Source organism: Stenella coeruleoalba (assembly GCF_951394435.1).
Source record: "Stenella coeruleoalba genome assembly, chromosome: 1".
Lineage (NCBI taxonomy): Eukaryota > Metazoa > Chordata > Mammalia > Artiodactyla > Delphinidae > Stenella > Stenella coeruleoalba.
Genome location: NC_137169.1, coordinates 115,671,108 through 115,697,458, shown reverse-complemented (window position 1 = coordinate 115,697,458; position 26,351 = coordinate 115,671,108). Strand labels below are relative to the sequence as shown.

At 38.1% G+C, this 26,351-nt stretch overlaps 1 protein-coding gene across 2 annotated transcripts in view; it reads left to right on the top strand.

Moving 5' to 3' along the window:
• Nucleotides 1-3,021: 3,021 nt before the first annotated feature.
• The window catches only part of CD84 (CD84 molecule), a 34,761-nt gene continuing 11,431 nt past the window's right edge, over nucleotides 3,022-26,351 (top strand). Inside the window, exons 1-2 of one of the 2 annotated variants that reach the window (XM_079935170.1) lie at nucleotides 3,022-3,222; nucleotides 19,645-19,992. In XM_079935170.1, the coding sequence (XP_079791296.1) occupies nucleotides 3,177-3,222; nucleotides 19,645-19,992 (394 nt within the window). In that variant the 5' untranslated portion in view covers nucleotides 3,022-3,176. Of the gene's footprint in view, nucleotides 3,223-7,768; nucleotides 7,986-19,644; nucleotides 19,993-26,351 lie in introns of those variants that run through there. The other variant, XM_079935171.1, reaches the window with a different exon arrangement.

The following is a 26,351-nucleotide window of genomic DNA, read 5'->3' as shown; positions in this document are numbered from 1 at the left end:
GTATTCTTAAGTACATCATGGACAAAGAAACTGAAGTGAATTAACTCAAATTCATATTTCTTACTTAAGAAAGGCCTCTGCATTGGACTAGTCTATAGAAAGGACTGCTGACTCCAAACAATATTAATACCAGAATGAGAAGAAGACAACAGCAGTGGTAGGCAGTTGAACCAGACTGGACCTGTAAGGCCTATCATACAAATCGAATGGAACTGTTTACCAAATGTTTGTCACCCTATCAACATCGAAAGTTACTGTTTTACTTTTAACCACACTGTTGCCCTCAGTGTTTAGGATAGGAATATAATTCTCTAATGGAGCTTTCACAGAGTATAACTACTCATGATGGAAAACTGCTGGCTTAAACCTATTGCTGAAAGCACATGTACAATGCTTATGTGACAACTGATTTTTGTGACAATTATTGATAAAATGTATAGCCTATAAGATGTTTCCCCATTAACATACCTCTGAGCCTGTTCACAATATCTGATTAGTTTCCCTCAATGTGCATAACTAGGCAAATATAAAGGAGGCCTAGCACCTAGGGACATGATCTAACCCTGGGGCAGGCAGCTGAACCACCCCAGCATCAAGCGACAGATATTCTGATTATCAATACTTTCTATTGAAAGATTTGCCATCAAAAGTCGAAAATAATGAAAGAAACTTTTACATATTGAGGTATGTGGAGGTCATTCTGGCTTTAGGCTAACCAGAACAGCCTGTTTGTGGGCTATTAAACATGCATTGTATATCTGCTTTAGCCATTAAAGAAACATACATTAAAAAAATCAGAATGGAGTAACTGTGGTTCAGACATCCAAAATGGAGATAGGTGGCCATTGTGGACCTGGGTTCAGACACATTCCTATGTTACTGAGAACTTGTTTTCTAAACTTTATTAGACTTAAGGACATCACCAGCTGTTCTCTAAACAATATCTACTAACAGCTGCCAAGTGCAACCTTATGGTTTCAAGGTCTCCTTGTAACTATGAAACCTTTTCTCACTTTAGAAATAGTATTGGCAAATTAGACAGCTCAAGCTATAGCCTCCCAGCAAAAGGCACTTGTTTCTTTAGTCAGAATAATATTAGCTAATAAAATTGCTTTAAATTATATTTTGGCCAAAAAAAAAAGGGAGCCATGTATAGTGGCCAATAGTTACTGTTATGTATAATTAGTACCCCTGGAAAAGTTAAAACCCAAATATAGAACAATTCAAAAATCTACTTGATTACTGAATGTATGTAAAGAGGAAATACTCTAAAACTTATTTTCCTGGTTGCCATCTAAAGTAGGAGGACTCTTTTTTTTTTTTCTTTTTTTTTTTTTGCAGTACGCGGGCCTCTCGCTGCTCTGGCCTCTACTGTTGCGGAGCACAGGCTCCGGACGCGCAGGCTCAGCGGCCATGGCTCACAGGCCCAGCCGCTCCGCGGCATGTGGGATCCTCCTGGATGGGGGCACGAACTCGTGTCCCCTGCACCAGCAGGCGGACTCTCAACCACTGCGCCACCAGGGAAGCCCTAGTATCTTCTTGATAAAAAAAAAATACTCTACTGTGTGGCAGGTTAAGGCTGAAAGACAGAGATAAGACACTGGTTCAAGCTTAAGAGAACATAAGTCCTTGAGTAAGATACCAATATAGGAGTTCTTGTCTATGGCCATACCACCCTGAATGTGCCCTATCTCATCCAATAAAGGCGTTCTAAAGACATACACATGAGACCAAGCAAGAGTTTTAAATGCAAGAGATGAAGAAACATTTTTTCAGAGACTGAAGAAGGGAAAAAGAGGATACAAAGTCAGGTTTCCAGCAGCTCTTGGCAACTTCATAGTCTTTCTCCCTTCTCTGTACAACTAATACAAGATAGATGTGTGGTTTTGCAAATGTATTAATTACATATTTCAGGAAGATATTCTTGCTAAAACTGTGAAAGTAATATGGTTTTATCTTGTGAAAGGAAAAAAATAAAACTGGGAAATTTTATTTTTATTTTAATCCTTCTTTGGTCTCAGCTTCCCAGTTCACTATATCTACATAAAGGCACTCAACTATCCAATAATGAATAAGTATATATGGAGAATGATGAGCAGGATTGTTTTATGAATGACTCCAGATGCTCAGGACCCCTAGAAATGAGCTAGCTGGCTGAGGGAAAGGCTGCATAAGATCTTACTTCCCCAGGTCTCAGGACCTATCTCCTCAGTTTTCCCAGCACTTCCCAAAACATCTGGGTCCAAGTTCAAACTGCTTAGCATCTGGTCCCAAATATTTACTCATATTACCACTCTCCAACACACCCCACACAGACAAGGTCCTTGTTATACTTCTAACAGGGATTGGCTAGGAGCATAACTAGAGGAGTATCCTAGAAGTATACTAGAGAACAGTCCTGTGTTACATCTAGCTCAATCATAACATAATTATACAAATTATACATTATATATATTATTTATGTATATACATATATACATTAAAATGTATAATATATTATCTGATAATATACATTATATTACTATTACATATAATATAATTATTATACAGTATAAATAATTTTACAGTTATATACAATTATAAAATTGTATAATAGAATTATAAATAATTATTATTACATGCAACTATAATTATGTAATATTAACTGCTACCACTTATTAAGCTCCTATAGTGTTAACACATTCTTCCTATTCATAATCCCTACCACCTTTCTCCTAATAATGTTAACTTACTCTTCAGACCTGACTCAGCTTGGTTGTCAGTTCCTTCAGGAAGCCTTCCCCACACTGTCCTAGTCTGGGTTAGAACTCCCCACTGCCCTCTCAGTTCCCATTATTTTCTCTTTGGCAACACTTATCACACTATATTGCCTGTTAATATTGATCTCCCCAACAAGAATATGAGCTCCATGAAAGGAGGGTGATCAATTGCTTTGTTGTTCTTTATATTGCCAGTGCCCAGAAGAGTGTCTGACACATAGTAGGCATTCAATAAATATTTGTTGAAAAAATAACTAATCATACAATAGAAAAAAAAAACTAACATGTCCTTCATCAGCTAACTCACTTCCTTTCTGCAATGCCTTCTATAAAAAGGGGCATGAAAACAGAAGTGAGACTGATTCTCCGCTGGAAGAGAGTCATACTTTTACACAGAAGTTTATACTCTGGAAGAAGATGGCTCTTCACCACCTATGGATCTTGCTCCTTTGTCTACAAACCTGTGAGTTCTGACCCTTGATGATCCCCTCCTAATTTTCTGTTGTTTTAGAAATTTCCCTTAAGGAAGACATTGAATTGCCCTTTTGATCTGCTTTAACAGAAACACCCTGGGTCTCAAAAGGAATCCAACTGACTGGGGAGAGACCTAAAATCCAAACCTAACTGTTTTTCAGGTTTAGAGTTTATATTTCTGAATTTTATTTGTATTCAGTCTCTAAAGATCTGAGACAAACCCTTCTGCTCAGAAGAGTCAGCATATGGTAGACCTGCCCAGAAAACCAACAGAGGAACAGATAATCCAAAACCTTGAAAAACTTAAAAGCAATTTTCTTTTGGTGTTAGAATGTGTTATATAGACTTTAACAGAGATAGACCCTTCTCAATTATTTCATTTCTCCAGCAGATTAGAGAGATGCATGACTATAATTATCGTTGTAAAAGTTTCATTGTTATAAGCCCCCTTTATTTTCAAAGTAAATTCAGAGCTATTCCTCTGCTTCTGTCCTCCAAAAACCCTAAAATAAATGGAGAAGAGATTATTATCCCTGTTCTACAAATAAGTTAGTTCTCAAAAAAGAAACAGAGAAGTTGAACTGAAAATTCTGTTTTTCTTACTTATGGCTGAACAGTAAATTATAAAGGTTAAATGCATATTGGTTGTTGTTAGTACAAAGAAAACTTATGTAACATCAACATAGTTCTGGGAGTGCTTTGTCATTGCATATATTATCTCATTGAATCCTAACAATTGCCTTATTTATGTAAAAACTGACTATATTTGGCATTTCTAAATCTACTTATAGTGTCTCTTACCAGCTTTGGAAATGCAATAGCAAATTCCTGGCATAAGTTAGAACACAGAGAATCTAGTGGCTTAGGATTTCTTGAAAAGGTAGAATCCATGCACTTTGGTGTCCCTGGTTCCCTTAACCATTTAAAACTGTGGCTCATTTAATGTGAGCTTCATAGGTATTGTATCCACTGGGCAGGTCAGGGTTTTAGAGCCTATGTTAGTCATCCGGACATACAAGTAGAAGATGCAAGTAGATGGGGAAAAAAGTTGAATAGAACCTAAGTGTAAATCTAGGGATGTCCCCAATCTTCCAAAGAAGGGCTGGACAGGGTGGTACTTGATACCACTTAACTTGGAAAGCATTTTACAATTTTTATGCCCACATTCTTATGTGATACATACTAAAATCATTTAAATAAGCAAGATAGATATTATTAATTCCATTATGCAAAAAAGTGTAATCTAAGATTCAAGTTAAACAATTCACCTGAAATTTCACAACCTGAAATTGGTAGAGCTGGAAATGGACATTTGTTCTGTTAACCCCAGGGCTATAGTTCTTTCTGCTGCACACTTTTCTGACCTCTTCACTCATTCAGTTTCTACGTCCTTGATACTCTTCAAAGGGCAAAACATGCTACGATGAAAGGCAGCTCTAAGATACACTTGCCTCATCTACTGAAACTGAAATCGAAGTTGTCAAATCAGCTAGCAGTGAATCATTCATCCATTAGTTTTAGGACTTTGGGAAAATTATATAAACTCCACCTGTTGTCAGGAAGAGGACTATTTCCCCTCTTCCCCCTCTTGAGTTCTTGTGGCTGGACTAATAATAAAATTGACACAAGACAAATTATAGGAGAAAAGAGACAAATTTTAATTTGTGCACACAGAAGTCTCATAGAAATTAGACCTAACAAGTGGCCAACACAAACAGCTTTTATACTTTTTAGACAAAGAAAAAATAAACTTGTGAAGAATCAACAGGACAAAGAAACTTAGGCTTTGGGTGCTCAATCAGTGAAGAATGTAAACAGAGTTTGGGCTTGAAGTAGTAAATTAAAGTAACAAGGTTTGTTTATACAAGCTCCCTGCCCCAAATTCCCTGTCTCTGGTGATTAGGATGTCCTTGTACCTCCAGATATAGGGAGTGCACCTTTCATATGGGAGATTTATTTTCTGCTTTCAGGGGAACAGAGAAGAGTCAGAGTTTCCCTCTTGCATTGGCTGCTTCTTAAGGAACTTCAATTCAAAATAATCAACATTGGGAGTTACCTGGTGGCCTAATGGTTAGAATTCTGGGCTTTCACTGCCATGGCCCGGGTTCAATCCCTGGTAGGGGAACTGAGATCCCTGCAAGTGGCACGGCCAAAAAGTAATAATAATAATCAATACGTCATTGTGGCATATTTGGGGACAGCCCATCCTGGGTCCCAAAAATGTTATTTAGATTTCAAAATGGGAGAACTATTAGTACAATAGGATTGTTTTGAGAACCAAAATGATAATCCATGTACAACACTTGGCACAGTATCTGAATATAGTAGGTGCTTAACAAATATTAGCTAATGCTGTTGTTTTTCACACTTGCTTTTCACGTGGTTTTAGGAGGAGCCAGGGCTTTCTTGCACTGAGATCCTGGGCGAGACTCCTCTGTTTAGGATGATCCAAGGAACATGAGCAGATGAAAAGATGGTGGGAATTTGAGCTTAGGTGTGGGATTTTGGGGTTCCATAAGAGAAAACCAGGGATGAAATATTCATTTTGTCAGGGATCCATAAATGAGGGGTGGGGACTTGTTTTTATAGCAGCAAAACTAAAAGTACTTTCAGGTACAATTTGCCTTTGCTGAATGGATCTGTTTACCTTTTAAAATTTATTCCACCAACATTTCCTGAGTCAAAAATATACCCGAAATCCCTCCTGCTGCTATTCCGGGCAAAGGTGGTCCCTTATATTTAGCACTGGGCTTAGACATCAACACTGACTTTACTTACTTCCCTGGAATTCAGAGCAGTGGAAGCAGCTGAAATGCAGTGGGAAAAGGGGGTTGGAAATCCCATTTTCCCTTGAAATCACTGAAATAAGAGGAGTCTGAGTGTGCAAAGCTCATGACCATTCCATGTTGGAAAAGTTTTCTCTAAGAACCAAGACTCACAGTCTTATGCTCTATAATCTCAACTTCCTCATCATGACCTGTGAACACTGTGACTCTGACTGTCCCTCCAAGTATTCTGCTAGCTACCTACCCTCTGGGGTAGAAAACAAGAATCCACCGCTTTTGCTTCATGCTCCTCTACGTGTTCTTTCTCACACTCCTTTAATTCTTCCTTTTCTCCACACCTTTCTCACTTCTCTTTCTTCAGCCCCTCCACTTGCTCCCTTATCCTCTCTCCTGTCAATAATAGTAATAATTAACCATTTATGAAGCAATCACTACATGTCTGGCATTACTCTAAGTAGTGTACGTTTGTTATTTTGTCTAATCCTCACAACACCTTATGAGATGGATACTATTAATATCCCAGTTTACAGATGAAGACATTAACACAGAAAATCAGAAGTCATTTAGCCAAAAAGTGGGGGAAGTATGATTTGAACTCCAGTGTCTTTAGGCTTAACCACTGAGCAGTGCTGCCTTCACCCACTTTGATGCTGAAGTGGAATTGTCCCTGAGATTGATGGTTATCCCACTTTGGGATTTATCATGAATGGTGATTTATTCCCAACAAGAAAGGATTATTCAGCAGAAGCTGGGCCTATCTCTATACCTACCTACAGAGGAGGATGGGGGTTAGAGGCCAGACCTTTGCCAATATCAGAAGTTTAGGCAGGCCAGCAAGGCAGAATATCCAAGGAAATGACCATATCCAGACATGGTTCAGGTATCATTCACATGAACATGGTTATGTGTTGACTTGAATTTTCTTCTTCAGAACAAACAAGCGTCCAGTATCAACAAGGTCTTGATGTCTTGTTGAATGTAGAGCACATCATGGCGTGTTCCAGCAGGTGATACTTAAAAGTACAAGAGAAGTGAGCGGGCCCCTCTGGATATCTGTTCCTGGATAAGTAGGCCCCAACCATCATCCTGTGGGTTAGGGAGAGAACTTCATGCCTGGAGAAGGGTCCTGGCAAGAGTCAATTTGCCACTAGTCCAAAGTCCTAATGAAGAGGGGCCTTCAAGATAAAGACCAAGCCTCTGTTCTAGAAAGCGATTTGAGCAGACTACTACCATAGACACTCAGAAAGGGCTTAAAAGCAAAAGCCCAAACTAACACACCATGGTAAAGAAATTATACTCCAATAAAGTTGTTAAAAAAGAAAAACAAACTACTATGTATAAAACAGACAAGCAAAAGCGTGTATTGTATAGCACAGGGGAATATAGCTATTATTTTCTAATAATTTTAAATGGAGTATAATCAATAAAAATTTGAAAAATATAAATAAATAAAGCAAATCATTGTAAAGATTCCATGATACAGAGCTTAGCACAAATGTCTGGCACATAGTAAGTGCTCAATAAATATTGGCTATTGCTCAGAAAAAAAAAAAGAGCAAAAGCCCAGTTATAGACAAGAAAAAATATATTAAGTATGGGGAAAACTAGGTGTCAGGACATTAGCTTAAAAATCCAGTCTCCAAGTAGAGGCTCGAAGCTGCATACTTGTGACAACACAGGACTCCAGTAGAGGGGGTAGTGACCCACCACACCAACCCAATCCACAAAGCAGCCCTAGAGATCAATATGGTGACCCACAAGGCAGCCAGAGTGCCTTCACAACAGGAGCCCAAAAGTCAGTGCTAGGCCACTTGGGTTACTCAAGTATTTTCTAAATCAAACCTTTCTTCTCTTGAACCTAAGAGAAGGATGAATCTGTAAGTTTGGGGGTATCTAAACTCATCTACGTGGAAGTTGGAAAAGAAAGAGGTGTGAACAATCAATTGGGGAGCTGATGTTAGTAGAGGTATGTACCCACATTTCCTTTGTTATACTCGATTTTTGATTATATGCTTACAGTGCTGAGTAGTGATAAAACAATGGGTGGTCAGGACCCCAACTCTGTTTTGAGAATCTGTGTGTGTGTGTGGGGGGTGTGTGGGTGTGTTTTGCAGAAGTGGAATCAAGTCAACCCAAATCTCAGTAAAGATAATATAAAGTAAAAAAAAAAAATCCAGCAGAAAATAGCATACTATTGTATGGGGGTGGTAGGTTCCTTTTTTTTAAAACCTCATAACCAAGGACTTTCCATGCTCATGGAGAATAACACAAAACTTCTGGCTGCTAACACTTTGTTTCCTCTTTGTCTGCTACTTCACTTCACTCAGAATAACTGGTTACAACCACCTCTCTTCTGGGTGCCATTGGGTGGTGCTACGTCTGGTCACCCTTCCAGGCCTGGAATATTCAGGCAGGCAGTGAATGGGAGGAGAGGAGGGGAAGGTTAGCTGGAGTCAAAAAAAGGACAAGAAATACTGACTTGAAGAATCCTAAAGAAGTGAGGGGTTTGGGTCACTATTAAGCAAGAGTTTACCCTTCCTTATTTCCACTCCCATGAATAGCTTCATGTTGGCCTTCTCTAACATCTCCCCAATACTGCAGCTCTTCTTCTGGAACACATAAAAGTTGTCTGGTGATATTATCTTAATCTCTGTAATAATGCTTTCATTTTACATAACAAACACATATGGTGCCTAGTACATGCAAGGTACTTTTCCAAAAGGCTTACAAATATTAACTTGTTTAACTCTCATAACGCTTCTATGAAGTAAGTGCTACTATTAGTCTATTGGCTTCATTTAGAAGCTGATAAAACTGAGACACAGAGAGGTGGTTAAATTTCCCAAAGTCTCATGGCTAGAACCTGGCAGAAGCAGGATTCAAGCTCAGGCAGTCTGGATCTTCATCACTAAGTCATGGTGCTTGACACAGGGGCAGAAAGAGGGTGCTCTTCATGGCAAGACTCCCTTTGGGGATTCTAGATTCTTCTCTGTTGATATATACACCTGAGAGCACTCTAGTGTCATTTGTTTTTGGAATTTTTGAATTTTATTTTATATTTTTATACAGCAGGTTCTTATTAGTCATCAATTTTATACACATCAGTGTATACATGTCAATCCCAATAGCCCAATTCAGCACATCACCATCCCCAAACCCCCGCGGCTTACCCCTTTTGGTGTCCATACGTTTGTTCTCTACATCTGTGTCTCAACTTCTGCCCTGCAAACTGGTTCATCTGCACCATTTTTCTAGGTTCCACGTACATGTGTTAATATACAATATTAGTTTTTCTCTTTCTGACTTACTTCACTCTGTATGACACTCTCTAGATCCATCCACATCTCAACAAATGACTCAATTTCGTTCCTTTTTATGGCTGAGTAATATTCCATTGTATATACGTACCACATCTTCTTTATCCATTCATCCATCAATGGGCATTTAGGTTGCTTCCATGACCTGGCTATTGTAAATAGTGCTGCAATGAACGTTGGGGTGCATGTGTCTTTTTGAATTATGGTTTTCTCTGGGTATATGCCCAGTAGTGGGATTGCTGGGTCATATGGTAATTCTATTTTTAGTTTTTTAAGGAACCTCCATATTGTTCTCCATAGTGGCTGTATCAATTTACATTCCCACCAGCAGTGCAAGAGTGTTCCCTTTTCTCCACACCCTCTCCAGCACTTGTTGTTTGTAGATTTTCTGATGATGCCCATTCTAACTGGTGTGAGGTGATACTTCACTGTAGTTTTGATTTGCATTTCTCTAATAATTAGTGATGTTGAGCAGCTTTTCATGTGCTTCTTGGCCATCTGTATGTCTTCTTTGGAGAAATGTCTATTTAGGTCTTCTGCCCATTTTTGGATTGGGTTGTTTGTTTCTTTAATATTGAGCTGCATGGGCTGTTTATATATTTTGAAGATTAATCCTTTGTCCATTAATTCTTTTGCAAATATTTTCTCCCATTCTGAGGGCTGTCTTTTTGTCTTGTTTATGGTTTCCTTTGCTGTGCAAAATCTTTGACGTTTCATTAGGTCCCATTTGTTTATTTTTGTTTTTATTTCCATTTCTCTAGAAGGAGGGTCAAAAGGATCTTGCTGTGATTTGTGTCAAATAATGTTCTTCCTATGTTTTTCTCTAAGAGTTTTATAGTGTCCTGTCTTACATTTAGGTCTCTAATCCATTTTGAATTTATTTTTGTGTATGGTGTTAGGGAGTGTTCTAATTTCATTCTTTTCCATGTAGCTGTCCAGTTTTCCCAGCATCACTTATTGAAGAGACTCTCTTTTCTCCATTGTGTATTCTTGCCTCCTTTGCAATAGATTAGTTGACCATAGGAGTGTGGGTTTATCTCTGGGCTTTCTATCTTGTTCCATTGATCTATATTTCTATTTTTGTGCCAGTACCATATTGTCTTGATTATTGTAGCTTTGTAGTATAGTCTGAAGTCAGGGAGTCTGATTCCCCCTGTTCCGTTTTTCTCCCTCAAGACTGCTTTGGCTATTCGGGGTCTTTTGTGTCTCCATACAAATTTTAAGATTTTTTGTTCTAGTTCTGTAAAAAATGCCATTGGTAATTTGATAGGGATTGCATTGAATTTGTAGATTGCTTTGGGTAGTATAGTCATTTTCACAATATTGATTCTTCCAATCCAAGAACATGGTCTATCTCTCCATCTGTTGGTATCACCTTTAATTTCTTTCATCAGTATCTTATAGTTTTCTGCATACAGGTCTTTTGTTTCCCTAGGTAGGCTTATTTCTAGGTATTTTATTTTTTTCGTTACAATGGTAGATGGGAGTGTTTCTGTAATTTCTCTTTCAGAATTTTCATTAGCGTATAGGAATGCAAGAGTTCTAATTTCTCTTGTGGTCAGAAACGATGCTAGATATGATTTCAATTTTCTTAAATTTACTGAGGCTTGATTTGTGACCCAAGATGTGATCTATCCTGGAGAATATTCCATGCGCACTTGAGAAGAAAGTGTAATCTGTTGTTTTTGGATGGAATGTCCTATAAATATCAATTAAATCTATCTGGTTTATTGTGTCATTTAAAACTTCTGTTTCCTTATTTATTTTCATTTTGGATGATCTGCCCATTGGTGTAAGTGAGGTGTTAAAGTCCCCCACTATTATTGTGTTACTGTCGATTTCCTCTTTTATAGCTGTTAGCAGTTGCCTTGTGTATTGAGGTGCTCCTATGTTGGGTGCATATATATTTATAATTGTTATATCTTCTTCTTGGATTGATCCCTTGATCATTACGTAGTGTCCTTCCTTGTCTCTTGTAGCATTCTTTATTTTAAAGTCTATTTTTTTCTGATATGAGTATTGCTACTCCAGCTTTCTTTTGATTTCCATTTGCATGGAATATCTTTTTCCATCCCCTCACTTTCAGTCTGTATGTGTCCCTAGGTCTGAAGTGGGTCTCTTGTAGACAGCATATATATGGGTCTTGTTTTTGTTTCCATTCAGCAAGCCTGTGTCTTTTGGTTGGAGCATTTAATCCATTCACATTTAAGGTAATTATCGATATGTATGTTCCTATAACTATTTTCTTAATTCTTTTGCATCTGTTTTCGTAGGTCCTTTTCTTCTCTTGTGTTTCCCACTTAGAGAACTTCCTTTAGCATTTGTTGTAGAGCTGGTTTGGTGGTGCTGAATTCTCTTAGCTTTTGCTTCTCTGTAAAGCTTTTGATTTCTCCATCGAATCTGAATGAGATCCTTGCTGGGTAGAGTAATCTTGATTGTAGGTTCTTCCCTTTCATCACTTTAAGTATATCATGCCACTCCCTTCTGGCTTGTAGAGTTTCTGCTGAGAAATCAGCTGTTTACCTTATGGGTGTTCCCTTGTATGTTATTTGTCATTTTTCCCTTGCTGCTTTCAATAATTTTTCTTTGTCTTTAATTTTTGCCAATTTGATTACTATGTGTCTTGGCGTGTTTCTCCTTGGGTTTATCCTGTATGGGACTCGCTACGCTTCCTGGACTTGGGTGCTATTTCCTTTCCCATGTTAGGGAAGTTTTTGACTCTAATCTCTTCAAATATTTTCTCTTGTCCTTTCCCTCTCTCTTCTCCTTCTGGGACCCCTATAATTCGAATGTTTGTGCATTTAATGTTGTCCCAGCAGTCTCTTAGGCTGTCTTCATCTCTTTTCATTCTTTTTTCTTTATTATGTTCTGCAGCAGTGAATTCCACCATTCTGTCTTCCAGGTCACTTATCCGTTCTTCTGACTCAGTTATTCTGCTACTGATTCCTTCTAGTGTAGTTTTCATTTCAGTTATTGTATTGTTCATCTCTGTTTGATTGTTCTTTAATTCTTCTAGGTCTCTGTTAAATATTTCTTGCATCTTCTCGATTTTTTCCTCCATTCTTTTTCCGAGGTCCTGGATCATCTTCACTATCATTATTCTGAATTCTTTTTCTAGAAGGCTGCCTATCTCTACTTCATTTAGTTGTTTTTCTGGGGTTTTATCTTGTTCCTTCACCTGGTACATAGCCCTCTGCCTTTTCATCTTGTCTATCTTTCTGTGAATGTTGTTCTTGTTCCACAGGCTGCAGGACTGTAGTTCTTCTTACTTCTGCTGTCTGACATCTGGTGGATGAGGCTATCTAGGAGGACTGTGTAAGTTTCCTGATGGGAGGGGCTGGTGGTGGGTAGAGCTGCCTAGTGTCATTTAATCTTCAGAATTCCTCAAAGTGGTAGAGGAATTTTATTTCATTTACCAACTAGAATCCTGAGGTTTAGCAGGTAAGTGACTTAGTCATGGTCATTTAGCTGGTTGGCAACAGAGCCTTGACTAGAACATGTTTCTTGATCCCTAGTTCAGGACACTTTTACTAACCATGCTATGAAGCCCCAGCCTCTGGACCTATGCAATTTTGTTGTTGTTGTTAACAACATGAGAATATTGGAATGGAAAGTAGTTACAGTTAGCCAACTGCTCCTTCTTATTAATCAGTTTACACCATGGACCTTCCACACCAAGACCCAGAGACCAGTAGAGTTATCTCTTGTCCTCACTCTTTCTTGCTCTGAGTTTTCTACCTTGCTTTTTATTGCTAGAAAAAGGGCAACTGGGTCAGTAGCCAAAAAAGTATTTAGTTTTTCAACAAATATTTAATAATCATCCATTAATTGTTAGGGAAATACTAGTGACCAAAAAAGACAAGGACTGCATGGCAATTATATTCTCATGGGGGTGCAAAGTGGGGAAGACAATAAGTAAATACACACATACAATGCTTTAGTAGTCAAAACTGCTATGAGGAAAAATAAAGTAAGGCAAGGCCATAGGGAGTGATGGGAAGGAGACTGCTACTTAAACATGGTGTTTAAGAAAGCTCTCTCTGATGAGATGACATTGGAGCAGAGTTTCACAGTAAGGGAGTGCTAGAAACAGTGTAGAAAAGGAGGACAGCAAGTATAAAGTCTCTAAGGCAACAGCAGCTGGTTTGAAGAATGAGGAAGTCAGTGTGGTTGGAGTGAGTAGGGGAGAGAAGGGTAGGAGAGGAGGCAGGAGAGCAGGGGCAGACCAGACAGGATCTAGTAGATGGTGGCAAAGTATATGAAAGGAGACTAGGGAGCCCCTCAAAACCCCAAATGTACACTGTCTTTGTTTTTAATAGACTCTAGGGGAACTATGAGGTTTAAGTCTAAACACCCTCTTTGTTGTCATCAATATTTGATATTTCAAAATCTCTTTAGATTCCACCCAACACTTCTTAGTAAGTTTCCCTTGCTCAGCTTTGAAGAATTTGGATAATTCCCTCCTTACCACCCTTCCCCCACCAATACCTTCTATTTTAAAACAAAATCAAATAGTAGTTTTGCTTGACCCTCTAGCTATTATTCTATCTTATAACATTTCTTTCACTATTAAGCTTTTCCACTTCTTTACCACATATTCTATCCTCAATCCTCTGTACTCTGGGCTCCATTTGAATCATCTTAACTTGCACTACATTCTCAAGCACCATCAATAACCTCCTAATGGACAAATCTAGGGATCACTTTCAGTCTTTATCTTACTTGAAGACTGAATCATTAGACATCAGTTACAGCCCCCTTCTTGAGATTTTTTGTCCTCCTGGATTTCATGATATTGTCCACTACTGGTTCCTCTCTTGCCACTCCTACCACTTGGTCTATTCAGTTTCTTTTGACAGTGCCTCTTTTAGAACTGTGAGCACTGTTCACAAGGCTCAGCCTTGGACTTCAGCCAACTCTTCCTGAGTGACCCTCTTCTTCAATCATCTCCTCTCCATAGATGATTCCTAAACCACTTGAATTTCAGTTTGATGGCAAATGACAGAGACTCAAAAAAAAAAAAGAATTCCTTAAAGAAGAAAAAAGTTTATTTCTTGCTCATGTAAAATGTCTGGAGTTGGCAGTTCGGTTGGTAGAATAGTTCACAAGGTCATCAGGAATCCATACTTTTTCAGTCTTCCTGCGCCACAATTCTCAGTACTTGACTTCCTCTTCTTGATCCAAAATGTCCAAGATCCAGTTGTCATGGCATTCCAGCCTGCGAGAGACAAGGAAGAGATGAAGAAAACAAAGCATCCTCTTCTTAAAGATATAAAAGTTGATACAATACTTTCAGTTTCATCCTATGGACCTGAACTTAGTCACGTGACCAAACTGAGCTAGCAGAAGGCTGGGCAATGTAGTCTTTTTTTTTTTTTAACATCTTTATTGGAGTATAATTGCTTTACGATGGTGTGTAAGTTTCCACTTTATAACAAATTGAATCAGCTATACATATACATATAACACCATATCTCTTCCCTCTTGCATCTCCCTCCCTCCCCCCCTCCTTATCCCACCCCTCTAGGTGGTCACAAAGCACCGAGCTGATCTCCCTGTGCTATGTGGCTGCTTCCCACTAGCTATCGGTTTTACATTTGATAGTGTATATATGTCCATGCCACTCTCTCACTTTGTCCCATCTTACCCTTCCCCCTCCCATGTCCTCAAGTCCATTCTCTAGTAGGTCTGCGTCTTTATTCCCGTCCTGCGCCTAGGTTCTTCATGACCTTTTTTTCTTTTTTTTTCTTTTAGATTCCATATATATGTGTTACTAAGAATGGAGATGAAAACAAATATTGGAAAACAACTAGCAGATTCTGTCACAGCCCCCCAAATAATACTTTGAATCCATTAACTTTTCTTATCTTCCATCCTTCCAACTCCTTATTTAGATGGTCCACCATCATCTCACATTCAATATTTCTGATACTAAACTTGTCTTCTCCTTTTGACTTCTTTCAAGCATAAACTTAATCAATTTCCAGTAGCTATTAGTTTTCCACTGACATGAAGTAGACACTCAAAATATATTGTTGAATTCTGTGACATGCCTCCTTATTCCTTGCCTTTATTTGCGCTCTCTCTCAAATTCAGCCCTTCTTTTCCACTCTCATCATCATCCCCCGATTCATGCCCAGATGGCTACAATAGCCTATGAAATGGTTTCTTAAGCCCAGCTTCTCTTTCCTCTTATTCTTCTTACATGTTATTACCATACTACTATGACCCTAAAACATCATTTAATTTTTATTCTCAAAAACTTTAATAGCTCCCCTCTGCCTGTGGTGTAGACTTCAAACTCAGGGCTGTCCCAAATCTAAACAATTTATATCTCCAGCCTTATTGCTCTCTACTCTGTTATGCAAATCTATACTTATTCAACCTATATCACACATTCTCCTGCTTCTAAACTTCTATTCAGAACCTGAGGACCCGAGACACCAATCTTTCCCTTTCTATCCAATAAAATTCTATTCACTCTTCAAGGTCTTCCTCAAATTCTATTTCCTCCAAGAAGTTTTCTCTAACAACTGCAGATCAAAGTGATCTCTCCCTTCTTTGAAATCCTACTGCAATTATTGTCTCTACCATTTGCTTAAATTTATCATTTACCACTTCATATTGTAAAGGAGATTTATGTGTGTCTGTGTGTGTGTCTCATTTCCCTAAGCATATATGAAATTTCTAAAAAAGACAAGGAAATTTTCTTGATCATAGACTTGCATAGTGCATTTCTTAGTAAGTCCTTAAGACATTTTTGTGCCACAAATTCTCTCTGAAATTGAGTTTTCTTAAGGTCTCCTCCAACACTAATATAATGTTTGAGTCCCCTCAGCACCTAGAAATATAAATATTAGGGTTGGTTGATACGGAGATTCTTTTTTTAAAAGACTGAAGTCTTTAAGAGAAGAATAAAGGCCACCAAGTGGAGTGGTACTGAAAACTCTATCCCTCTTTGCTTTACTTGAATTAGCCCTTAATAATGGCTCTTCATACATTCTTCAGTATGGCCCTGGTGTCATGAAGGCCATCATAGAGAGGGACTAGGGAAGCCCTAAAGGGCATGTCCTAATTGTTAAGGTGAGGATGAGAATGAGAATCATTACTAACATTTATTTTGGTTTGATGGTTACCAGAGTTTCTACTCATACGATTTTCTGATCACTAATTAGATAGGCAATTTTTATAGTTATTATTTCCATTCTGTGGATGAAAATACTGAAACTCAGAAAAGTCTTCTGGTTTTATTAAGTTTGCCCAGCTCATAAGTAGAAGTACTAGCACCTATGTCTTCAAGCCTCCTTATCTTTCTGCTGCATGCTATGGTTTTGCAGCTGCCTCAGACCTCAGATGGAATGTCCAAAGGTGCATATTACGTTTGTGCAAGGCCTACACCTTTTCTCAGCAAGCCCAGGAATCTCATCCCCAACACCACAGCACAAAATAGCAACAGGGCTTCCACTAGCTTAACATATCTGCCACCCCCACTGCCTTATCCTTTGATGCCCCAGCATCACTTCCTGAATGACTTGCTGCAGAAGACAAGACAAACTTCAAAAACAACACCACACACCAATCATTTTGTGACCACACAATTGTGTTCCTATTAAGAAAGCCTCAGCCTTAGCAAACTTCCCACCACTTCCTGGGGTTTGATAAGAGAATTATGAGTCTTCTCACACTGAACCTGAATCCAAAGAACAGAATGGAAATTAGGCACAAGGACCTGACTAAAAAAAAAAATCCTTATGAGACGTGGGAGATCTGGCACCAGGACCAGCCATATAATTTGTGGAACCCAGTAGAACATGAAAATATGGGGTCCCTTCTTCAAATAATATTAAGAAGTTCAAAGTGACATGGCAGCATTAAATCAAGTTCAGGTCCTTCTGAGCTCAAGGCTCTGTACGACTGCACAGGTCACATGTCCATATCCGGCACATCCAAGAATTCAGGCTGGGAAACTCTAAGTGCCCCTCTACCCGACCTTATCAGCCCAGCGGAAGAGTTTTTCTGGGGATAATTAATGTTCAAGGAATAGATTTTAATAAACTCTGACTCCTGTCACTGAAGGCAAGCTTAGTCTCTCCTGTTCCCCTAGTGGTTTGTTCCTTTTGCTTTTACCATTTAGTACTCATCATATTGTATTATTGTTTACTTGAATGCTCATGTGTCTTATTCTCTGGGCTGTGAGCTCCTCAGGGCTGCCACCATGTTCTATTCATCCCTGAGTCCCTAACACAGCATCTGACACTTAATTAGCACTTAATAAATGTTTGTAGATAGGGATCATTTGTGTCGCTCTTTCCCTCAGGGCCCTGTTATGTCTCATTCTGTACTTAGCCCACCCCACCTAAGTCACCACTCCTTGCCTGGGATATTCCTCCTAAGGGAAAATCTTGGATGTTCTGAAAGGAAAGACGTTTATATTAGAAGTCCCTGGCTCATTAAGGAGTTACTGTGTTGGAGAGCGGGGGTGGCCATAGTGAGACAGCACCATCAGGTTAAGAAATATCTTTGCTTTTCTGACACTTCAAAATGACTTGTATTCTCAATGACCTTTATTCTTGACCTCTTTTCTGTTTTTAATTAATTTATTTTTATTTTTGGCTGTGTTGGGTCTTCATTGCTGCTCATGTGCTTTCTCTAGTTGTGGCGAGAGGGGGCTATACTTCGTTGTGGTGCACAGGCTTCTCATTGTGGTGGCTTCTCTTTGTTGTGGAGCACGGGCTCTAGGAATGCAGGCTTCTGTAGTTGTGGCACATGGGCTCAGTAGTTGTGACACACGGGCTTAGTTGCTCCATGGCATGTGGGATCTTCCCAGACCAGGGCTCGGACCTGTGTCCCCTGCATTGGCAGGCAGATTCCTAACCACTGTGCCACCAGGGAAGCCCTATTCTTGCCCTCTTTATGCCAAGCCTGGATAAAATTTAGTGTCAGCCTGAACTCACTTACGTGGGAAACTTTTGTTCTGTTCTTCGTGGCTTGCATGCAACCAGTACTCATCAGAATAGCCCTGTTACTCTTTATGGCTGAAGCCCTACTTGATTGGTCAGGGCCTGTATTTATTGGTTATTAAGCATTTTGAATATCATACATGCTGGCTTAATACACTATTTCACACTATATAGCTCAGTGAGAATAACAAAGTGATGAAAGAATAGAAGGAAAACGAGAAAAAACACCCTATAATTATATTGCCTTTCATTTTACAAACTATGTATTAAATCAATTTATCTTCATAAGGTAATAGAGGAGAAGAGAAAAAAATAAACATTTCATTTTTTTCCGTGTTAGATTTTAAAAGCATTCATCCTTCAGCTTTTACCCTAAAGTACTGCTGGATTCCCAGAACAAATCAAGTCCCCTTCTTATTCTCTCTCAAAGTACCATAACACTTAATACCATTTGCACTTATCCAATCAAACCAGTTCTCTTCATTTAACTGTTAAGTTCCAGAGAGCAGGAACTACGTCTATTTTTACTCACCATTGTACCCCCATCTCCTTACATCATGCTTTAAGGAGTAGATGCTCAACAAACTTTTGTATTATAATTAAATTAATAAATACCTGCCATAGTATCTGGAACAAAGCTGACCTTGAATACATACATTCATTCATTCATAAAAGTATAAATGAATAAACTAACTTTGCTTACTTCAGAAGTTGCTCCAAAAGATCCTAGGCAACACATAACTTAATTCCATTTATTAACTCATTCCACAAATATTTACTAAGCACCCACTATGTGTCAAGTACTTGTCTAAAGACTAGGGATATAGCAATGAACAAAAAAGCCCCCCCAAAATCACCAGCTTGGGGAATATTTACTCCAGAGCCTCTAAAGCACTCTCTGCCTATATCTTCTAGGAATAGAGGCATACGTGTAGCTCTCTATTTGCAAAGACCACAGTAGCCATCATAGGCTCTTGTCCCAGCTCTTTGACCACTTGGCAATATGACTTGGGAAAGAAAGAACATTTAATATCTCAGACCTCATGGAAATTTATGGCCTTCATCTCTCAAATTCCATCTAGCTCTCAGAGTCTATATGTCTAGATAAATAAATTTTAATGAAATGGATCGCTTAAAATTCACTGGGAAACTTAGTTTTTGAAAGAGAATCCTTTAGAATATTTAGCCATCATATTAAATATATTTAAAGCAGAATGCCCCCACAAAAAAGAAGATATCATCAAGAAACTGGATGAGCGGCTCCTTGGGGAGATCCAAACCTGGGGGAACAGGGAATTCTAAAAGGTGCAACAGTCAAATGGTTATGATTTTCTATTTATGTCCTCAGGTCTGGAAGCAGCTGGAAGTGACACAGACATCTTCATGGTGAATGGGATTCTGGGGGAGTTAGTTACTTTCCCCTTAAATATCCAACAATCACAGAAAGTTATCAGCATTTCTTGGAATTCCAAAACATCTGTCGCTTTTGTAACACCAGGAAACTCAGGAGCAGCACCCACAATTTCCATAACCCACCAAAATTACCATAAACGAATAAATGTCTCAGGTCAGAACTATAACCTGGAGCTCAGAAATCTGAGGTTGGAAGACTCAGGGATCTACAAAGCCGACATAAATGTAATGACCTCTGAAATGATCACCACCACCACTAGGTGCTACAATCTTCAAGTCTATCGTAAGTTGTGGGAAGACAGAGGGCTTGTTTTTTATTTTTACTTTGCAATTTGCTGTCTAAAGAACACTTTTATTTCTGACAGCTGGGTTCTCTAAATCTTTTTATACTTATAAATACTTACATAAATATATCAGTACTTAAGAGGATGTGGCTTTGTTTGCTTTTAGCTATGTACTCTTCCTGTGGACCTTGTTTCCCTTTTCTATAAAATGTAAATAATCATACTATTTATTTCCCATAGTTATTGTGAAGATCAAGTAAGACAGTGTATGCAAAGTACTTTTTAAAAACCTTTTTATTTTGAAATAATTATAGTTGCATAGAAAGGTGTAAAGAAATGTATAGGGAGGGCCTGTGTGCATTTCCCCCCCACCTCTCCCAATGATAACATTTTACATAACCAGAGTACAATATCAAAACCAGGAAATCGACATTGGTACAATCTGTAGAGCTTATTTATTGAATAGATTTCACCAGTTATATAGGCACTTATTTATGTGTATGTGTGTAGCTCTGTACAATTTATTCACATAAATAGCCTTATGTAAACACTACCATAATCAAGATACTTAACTGTACCGATGTCACAAGATTCCTTCATCCCTTTATAGTCACTCATTGCCACCCACTTTCCCCTCCCAAACTCCTGGAAGACATTAATCCATTCTTCATATCTAAAATTATGTTACTTCACAAATGTTACATAGATAGAATCATGCAGTATGCAAGCTTTGGAGATTGGCTTTTTTCATTCAGCATAATTTCTTTGAGCCATCCTAATTGTTGCAAGTATCAACAGGTTATATATTTTTATTGTTGGATAGTATTTCATGGTACAGATGTACTACTTTGTTTAACTATTCACCTATTGAGGGATATATTAGTTGTTTCTAGTTTGGGGGTTATTACAAATAAAACTGCTATGAATATTTGTGTACAAGTTTCTGCATGAAGTAAGTTTTTGTTTCTTTAAGATAAATGTCCAAGAATGAAATCATATGGTAAGTCCATTTGTCTTTCTTTAAATGGTTTATTGTGATAAAATATACATAACATTTAACATGTTAATCATTTTTAAGTGTAACATTCAGTGGCACTAAGTACGTTTACATTGTTGTGCAATCATCACCACTTTTCAACTCCAGAAATTGTTTTCCCCTTTTAGATAGATTCTATTTTTTAGAGCAGTTCAAGGTTCATACAAAAGTTTAGTAAAAAGTACGGAGTTCCCATATGCACCCTGCCTCCTACGACATACATAGCCTCCTACATTATCTACATCCCCCACCAGAATGATATATTTATTACAATTAATAATGTACATTGATACATCGTTAGCAACCAAAGTCCACAGTTTACATTAGGGTTCACTCTTGGTGTTATACATTCTATGGGTAATGACAAATATATAATGACATTTATCCACCATGACAGTATCATTCAGAATAGTTTCACTGCCCTAAAATCCCTCTGTGTTCTGTTATTCATCCCTCCCCCCAAGCCCTGGCAACCACTGATCTTACTGTCTCCATGGTTTTGTCTTTTTCAGAATGTCATGTAGTTGGAATCAAACAGTATGTAACCCTTTCAGGTTGGCTTCGTCCAACCTGCATTTAAGTTATCTTCGTATCTTTTCATGGCTTCATAACTCTCTCCAGAACTTTTGAGTCATTTTTAGTGTTAAAAGGATTGCCAAATTATTTTGCATTCCCCCCAAAAATGTACGAATGATCAGTATCTCCACATCCTCACAGCATTTAGTGTTGTCACTGTTATTTTGGTCATTCTGATGAGTAGTATATTTCATTTTGGTTTTTAATTTTAATTTCTCCAGTAGCTAATGCAAAGTGCCTTTAAAAGGTAAAATATTAGTACTGTTATCATCACTAAAATTATGCAGTTCACTAGGAGATGTGTGTGGTGTGTTACGCAATGCTACTCAAAGTGTGGCCTGTGTGCTGGCAACATCAGCATCACCTGGGAACTTATTGGAAATGTAAATTCTCAGGCCACAATCCTTACCATTGGTGGTGAAGCCCAGGAATCTGTGTTTTAACATTCTCTCTGAACTATTCCTATGTGTGCTGAAGTTTGAGAAGTGCTAATCTAGAACTGCTCTGTCCAACATGGTAGTCAGTAGCTACATGTAGCTATTAAGTATTTGAAATGTGGTGAGTACAAATTGAAATGTGCTCTAAGTGTAAAATACACACTAGATTTAGCATCAATAAAGAAACCCATAAAATATCTTATTAATCAATTTTATATTGGTTCCAGGTTAAGATAACATTTTGGATATATTGAGTTAAATAAAATACATTATTACATCACCTGTTTATTTTCACTACTTTTAATGTGGCTATTAGAAAAATTTAAATTACATAAGTGATTAACATTTTATTTCAGCACTAATTTATAGCATAGAGAATATTTGAGCCATGTCTCAAGGATTTTACTGTCCATCTGCCCCACAGCAGAAAAACACAGAAATGCGACTAATAGATAAAATTCAGTTATACAGTTAATCCACTAAAGTTCAAGCTCCATAAAGGCAGAGACTGGTATATGATACACTTCATGTTCCCAGCTCCTACCTTGCCAGGCACATAGTGGGTGCTGCAGAAGTATTTGTTGAATGGAAAAGTGAATTAATCATAATAGTCCCAGGTCCTAATACAGTGCCTGACAATTGTAAGTGCTCAATTAATATAGCATAATTCAATCAGGTTGCATCTGGATAGGACGCATACTGTAAAGAGCATTAATGTCAGAATTAGAACCCTTGCCAACTGTGTGACCCTGGCAAAGTTGTTTACCTTGTCTGGGCCTAAATTTCCTTACCTATAGAATGTAGATTGTAATAGGTGGGATTAATTGAGATAGTGTTAGTTGAGCTCCTAGTACAGTGCAAGCCTTAAAGTAGATGCTCAATAACTAGCTGTTGTTATTAATTTTTTAACCCTTGTCCCCTTTTTAGATTCTAGCTAGGAAGAACTTCCTAGATGAAGAAGGCTCTGAACTGGGCATGAGCGACAGAGTCAAAGAACCATACCCAAGTGTGGACACTTCAGAAAACATCTGACTCATTCAAGAACTTTGGCTGAGAAAATATAGAGGGCGTTCAATCTTATGATGTTTGTTTTCATCCCGTTATATGTTTAGTTTTACCCACTCAGTCTTTAGGGGGTGTTAAACCATCTGCAATTAGGGCAGACTACTGTAAAATCTTAGAGAAAGTCCATACAAAAAAATCTGCACTTTTTGGGTAGTTAGCTGAGAAGATAAAGAGAAAGAAACTGACATTTAATGAACACTATTTGTATGGCATTCTACCACCTAATTTTTTAAAATACATAAAGATTATACATATTTAGGCAATATGTGCACAAACAGAGCAAAAGATAATACAATGAAATGCAACTCTTCCTTTTCAGAGGCAGTCACTATTGCCAGTTTATTTTGCTTCTTCAGTAGAAAATTAAAGTACATATAAGCATAAATAGATTGATGCTGGATAGATAGATAGATAGATAGATAGATAGATAGATAGATAGATAGATGATAGATGGATAGTAGAGTGGTCTTTATATATAATAGCTCATCTAATCCTCACAACCACCCTAGCTAGAGAAAATTGTTGTCCCCGTGTTATAATTGAGGAAACCAAAGCTCAGTGCAGCTGGATACCTTCTCCACCATTCCATAGTTAGAGAACAGTGGAGCCTGGATTCTGAACCTAGTCTCCAATGGCTTCTCCACACTTTTACTTGGGAGGATGAAGGCCTGTCAGCCACAACCCTGACCTTCTCTGCCCATCAGCTTTGTGTAGGTAACATCTCTGTTCCTGCAGAGAAAAATGAGATGGAATCCTATTCTTCACCACTATCCCCCACCTTGACACCCACAAAAAAAAAGGTCTTTTTAAAAATAAGTGAACAACAAGCAGAGACTTCAACACTGTTGTAAATCAAATTTCTACGGAAACACACACACACCATTTGGTTCCTTTTTCACTATACATATCTGTATCTATCACTGTTATAGCTGATCAAGGTCTCTACTCCAAACTTCTTTAGAAGCTCTTTGGCAAGTTATCACTAATTCTGATTTGGAATGGTTCCCTCTAAGAGACTCTTAGGACCAGAGTATCTGGTTAGGTTGGAATCAAAGACTTTACAGCTCTTAGTTCCCATGTTCTACTCCCTCACATGTACAGACAAATGGTTCCTATGTTTACAGTGCTGAATTTATTGCCTTTACAGACTTCACACTAATTAGAAAGTTATGTGCCAGTTCCTTCCTCTATTTCCTCTCTCACATGGCAATAGTGGGAGGAGCAAACCACATTGCAGCAGTTTTGACAAGAATGAACTAAACTTATCAGCTCTGAATGTAGTCCTTTTCTTATCTCCTGGTAAAAGGTTTTTCCTTTCCTTCTGCCAGCTCCAGATCTAGATATTGCCTCAACTTATATATAATTGGGTTTTTGGTAACCCTTTACTACCTACAACTTTTATCATTTACTTTTTCTTTGCTTTAGTAAAAACATTTTTTAAATGAACTTTTATTTTTTTATTATTTAAACATCTTTATTGGAGTATAATTGCTTCACAATGGTGTGTTAGTTTCTGCTTTATAACAAAGTGAATCAGCTATACCTATACATACATCCCCATATGTCCTCCATCGTGCGGCTTTCTCCCACCCTCCCTATCCCACCCCTCTAGGTGGTCACAAAGCACCGAGCTGATCTCCCTGTGCTATGCGGCTGCTCCCCACTAGCTATCTTTTTTATGTTTGGTTGTGTATATATGTCCATGCCACTCTCTCACTTTGTCACAGCTTACCCTTCCCCCTGCCCATATCCTCAAGTCCATTCTCTAGTAGGTCTGTGTCTTTATTCCCGTCTTACCCTTAGGTTCTTCATGACATTATTTTTACTTAGATTCCATATATATGTGTTAGCATACGGTATTTGTCTTTCTCTTTCTGACTTACTTCGCTCTGTATGACAGACTCTAGGTCCATCCACTTCACTACAAATAACTCAATTTCGTTTCTTTTTATGGCTGAGTAATATTCCATTGTATATATGTGCCACATCTTCTTTATCCATTCATCTGTCGATGGACACTTAGGTTGTTTCCATGTCCTGGTTATTGCAAATAGAGCTGCAATGAACATTGTGGTACATGACACTTTTTGAATTATGGTTTTCTCAGGGAATATGCTCAGTAGTGGGATTGCTGGGTTGTATGGTAGTCCTATTTTTAGTTCTCTGAGGAACCTCCATACTATTCTCCATAGTGGCTGTATCAATTTAAATTCCCACCAACAATGCAAGAGGGTTCCTTTTCTCCACACACTCTCCAGCATTTATTGTTTGTAGATTTCTTTGATGATGGCCATTCTGACTGGAGTGAGGTGATACCTCATTGTAGTTTTGATTTGCATTTCTCTAATGATTAGTGATGTTGAGCATTCTTTCACGTGTTTGTTGGCAATCTGTGTATCTTCTTTGGAGAAATGTCTATTTAGGTCTTCTGCCCATTTTTGGATTGGGTTGTTTGTTATTTTGATATTGATTTGCATGAGCTGCTTATAAATTTTAGAGGTTAATCCTTTGTCAGTTGCTTCATTTGCAAATATTTCCTCCCATTCTGTGGGTTGTCATTTCGTCTTGTTTATGGTTTCCTTTGCTCTGCAAAAGCTTTGAAGTTTCATTAGGTCCCATTTGTTTATTTTTGTTTTTATTTCCATTTCTCTAGGAGGTGGGTCAAAAGGACCTTGCTGTGATTTATGTCATAGATTGTTCTGCCTATGCTTTCCTCTAAAGTTTTATAATGTCTGTCCTTACATTTAGATCTTTAATCCATTTTGAGTTTATTTTTGTATATGGTGTTAGGGAGTGCTCTAATTTCATTCTTTTACATGTAGTTGTCTGGTTTTCCCAGCATCACTTATTGAAGAGGCTGTCTTTTCTCTATTGTATATTCTTGCCTCCTTTATCAAAGTTAAGGTGACCATATGTGCATGGGTTTATGTCTGGGCTTACTGTCCTGTTCCATTGATCTATATTTCTGTTTCTGTGCAAGTACCATACTGTCTTAATTACTGTAGCTTTGTAGTGTAGTCTGAAGTCTGGGAGCCTGATTCCTCCAGTTCCGTTTTTCTTTTCTGAAGATTGCTTTGGCTATTCAGGTCTTTTGTGTTTCAGTACAAATTTTGAAAATCTTTTTCTAGTTCTGTGAAAAATGCCATTTGTAATTTGATAGGGATTGCATTGAATCTGTAGATTACTTTGGGTAGTAGAGTCATTTTCACAATGTTGATTCTTCCAATCCAAGAACATTGTATAT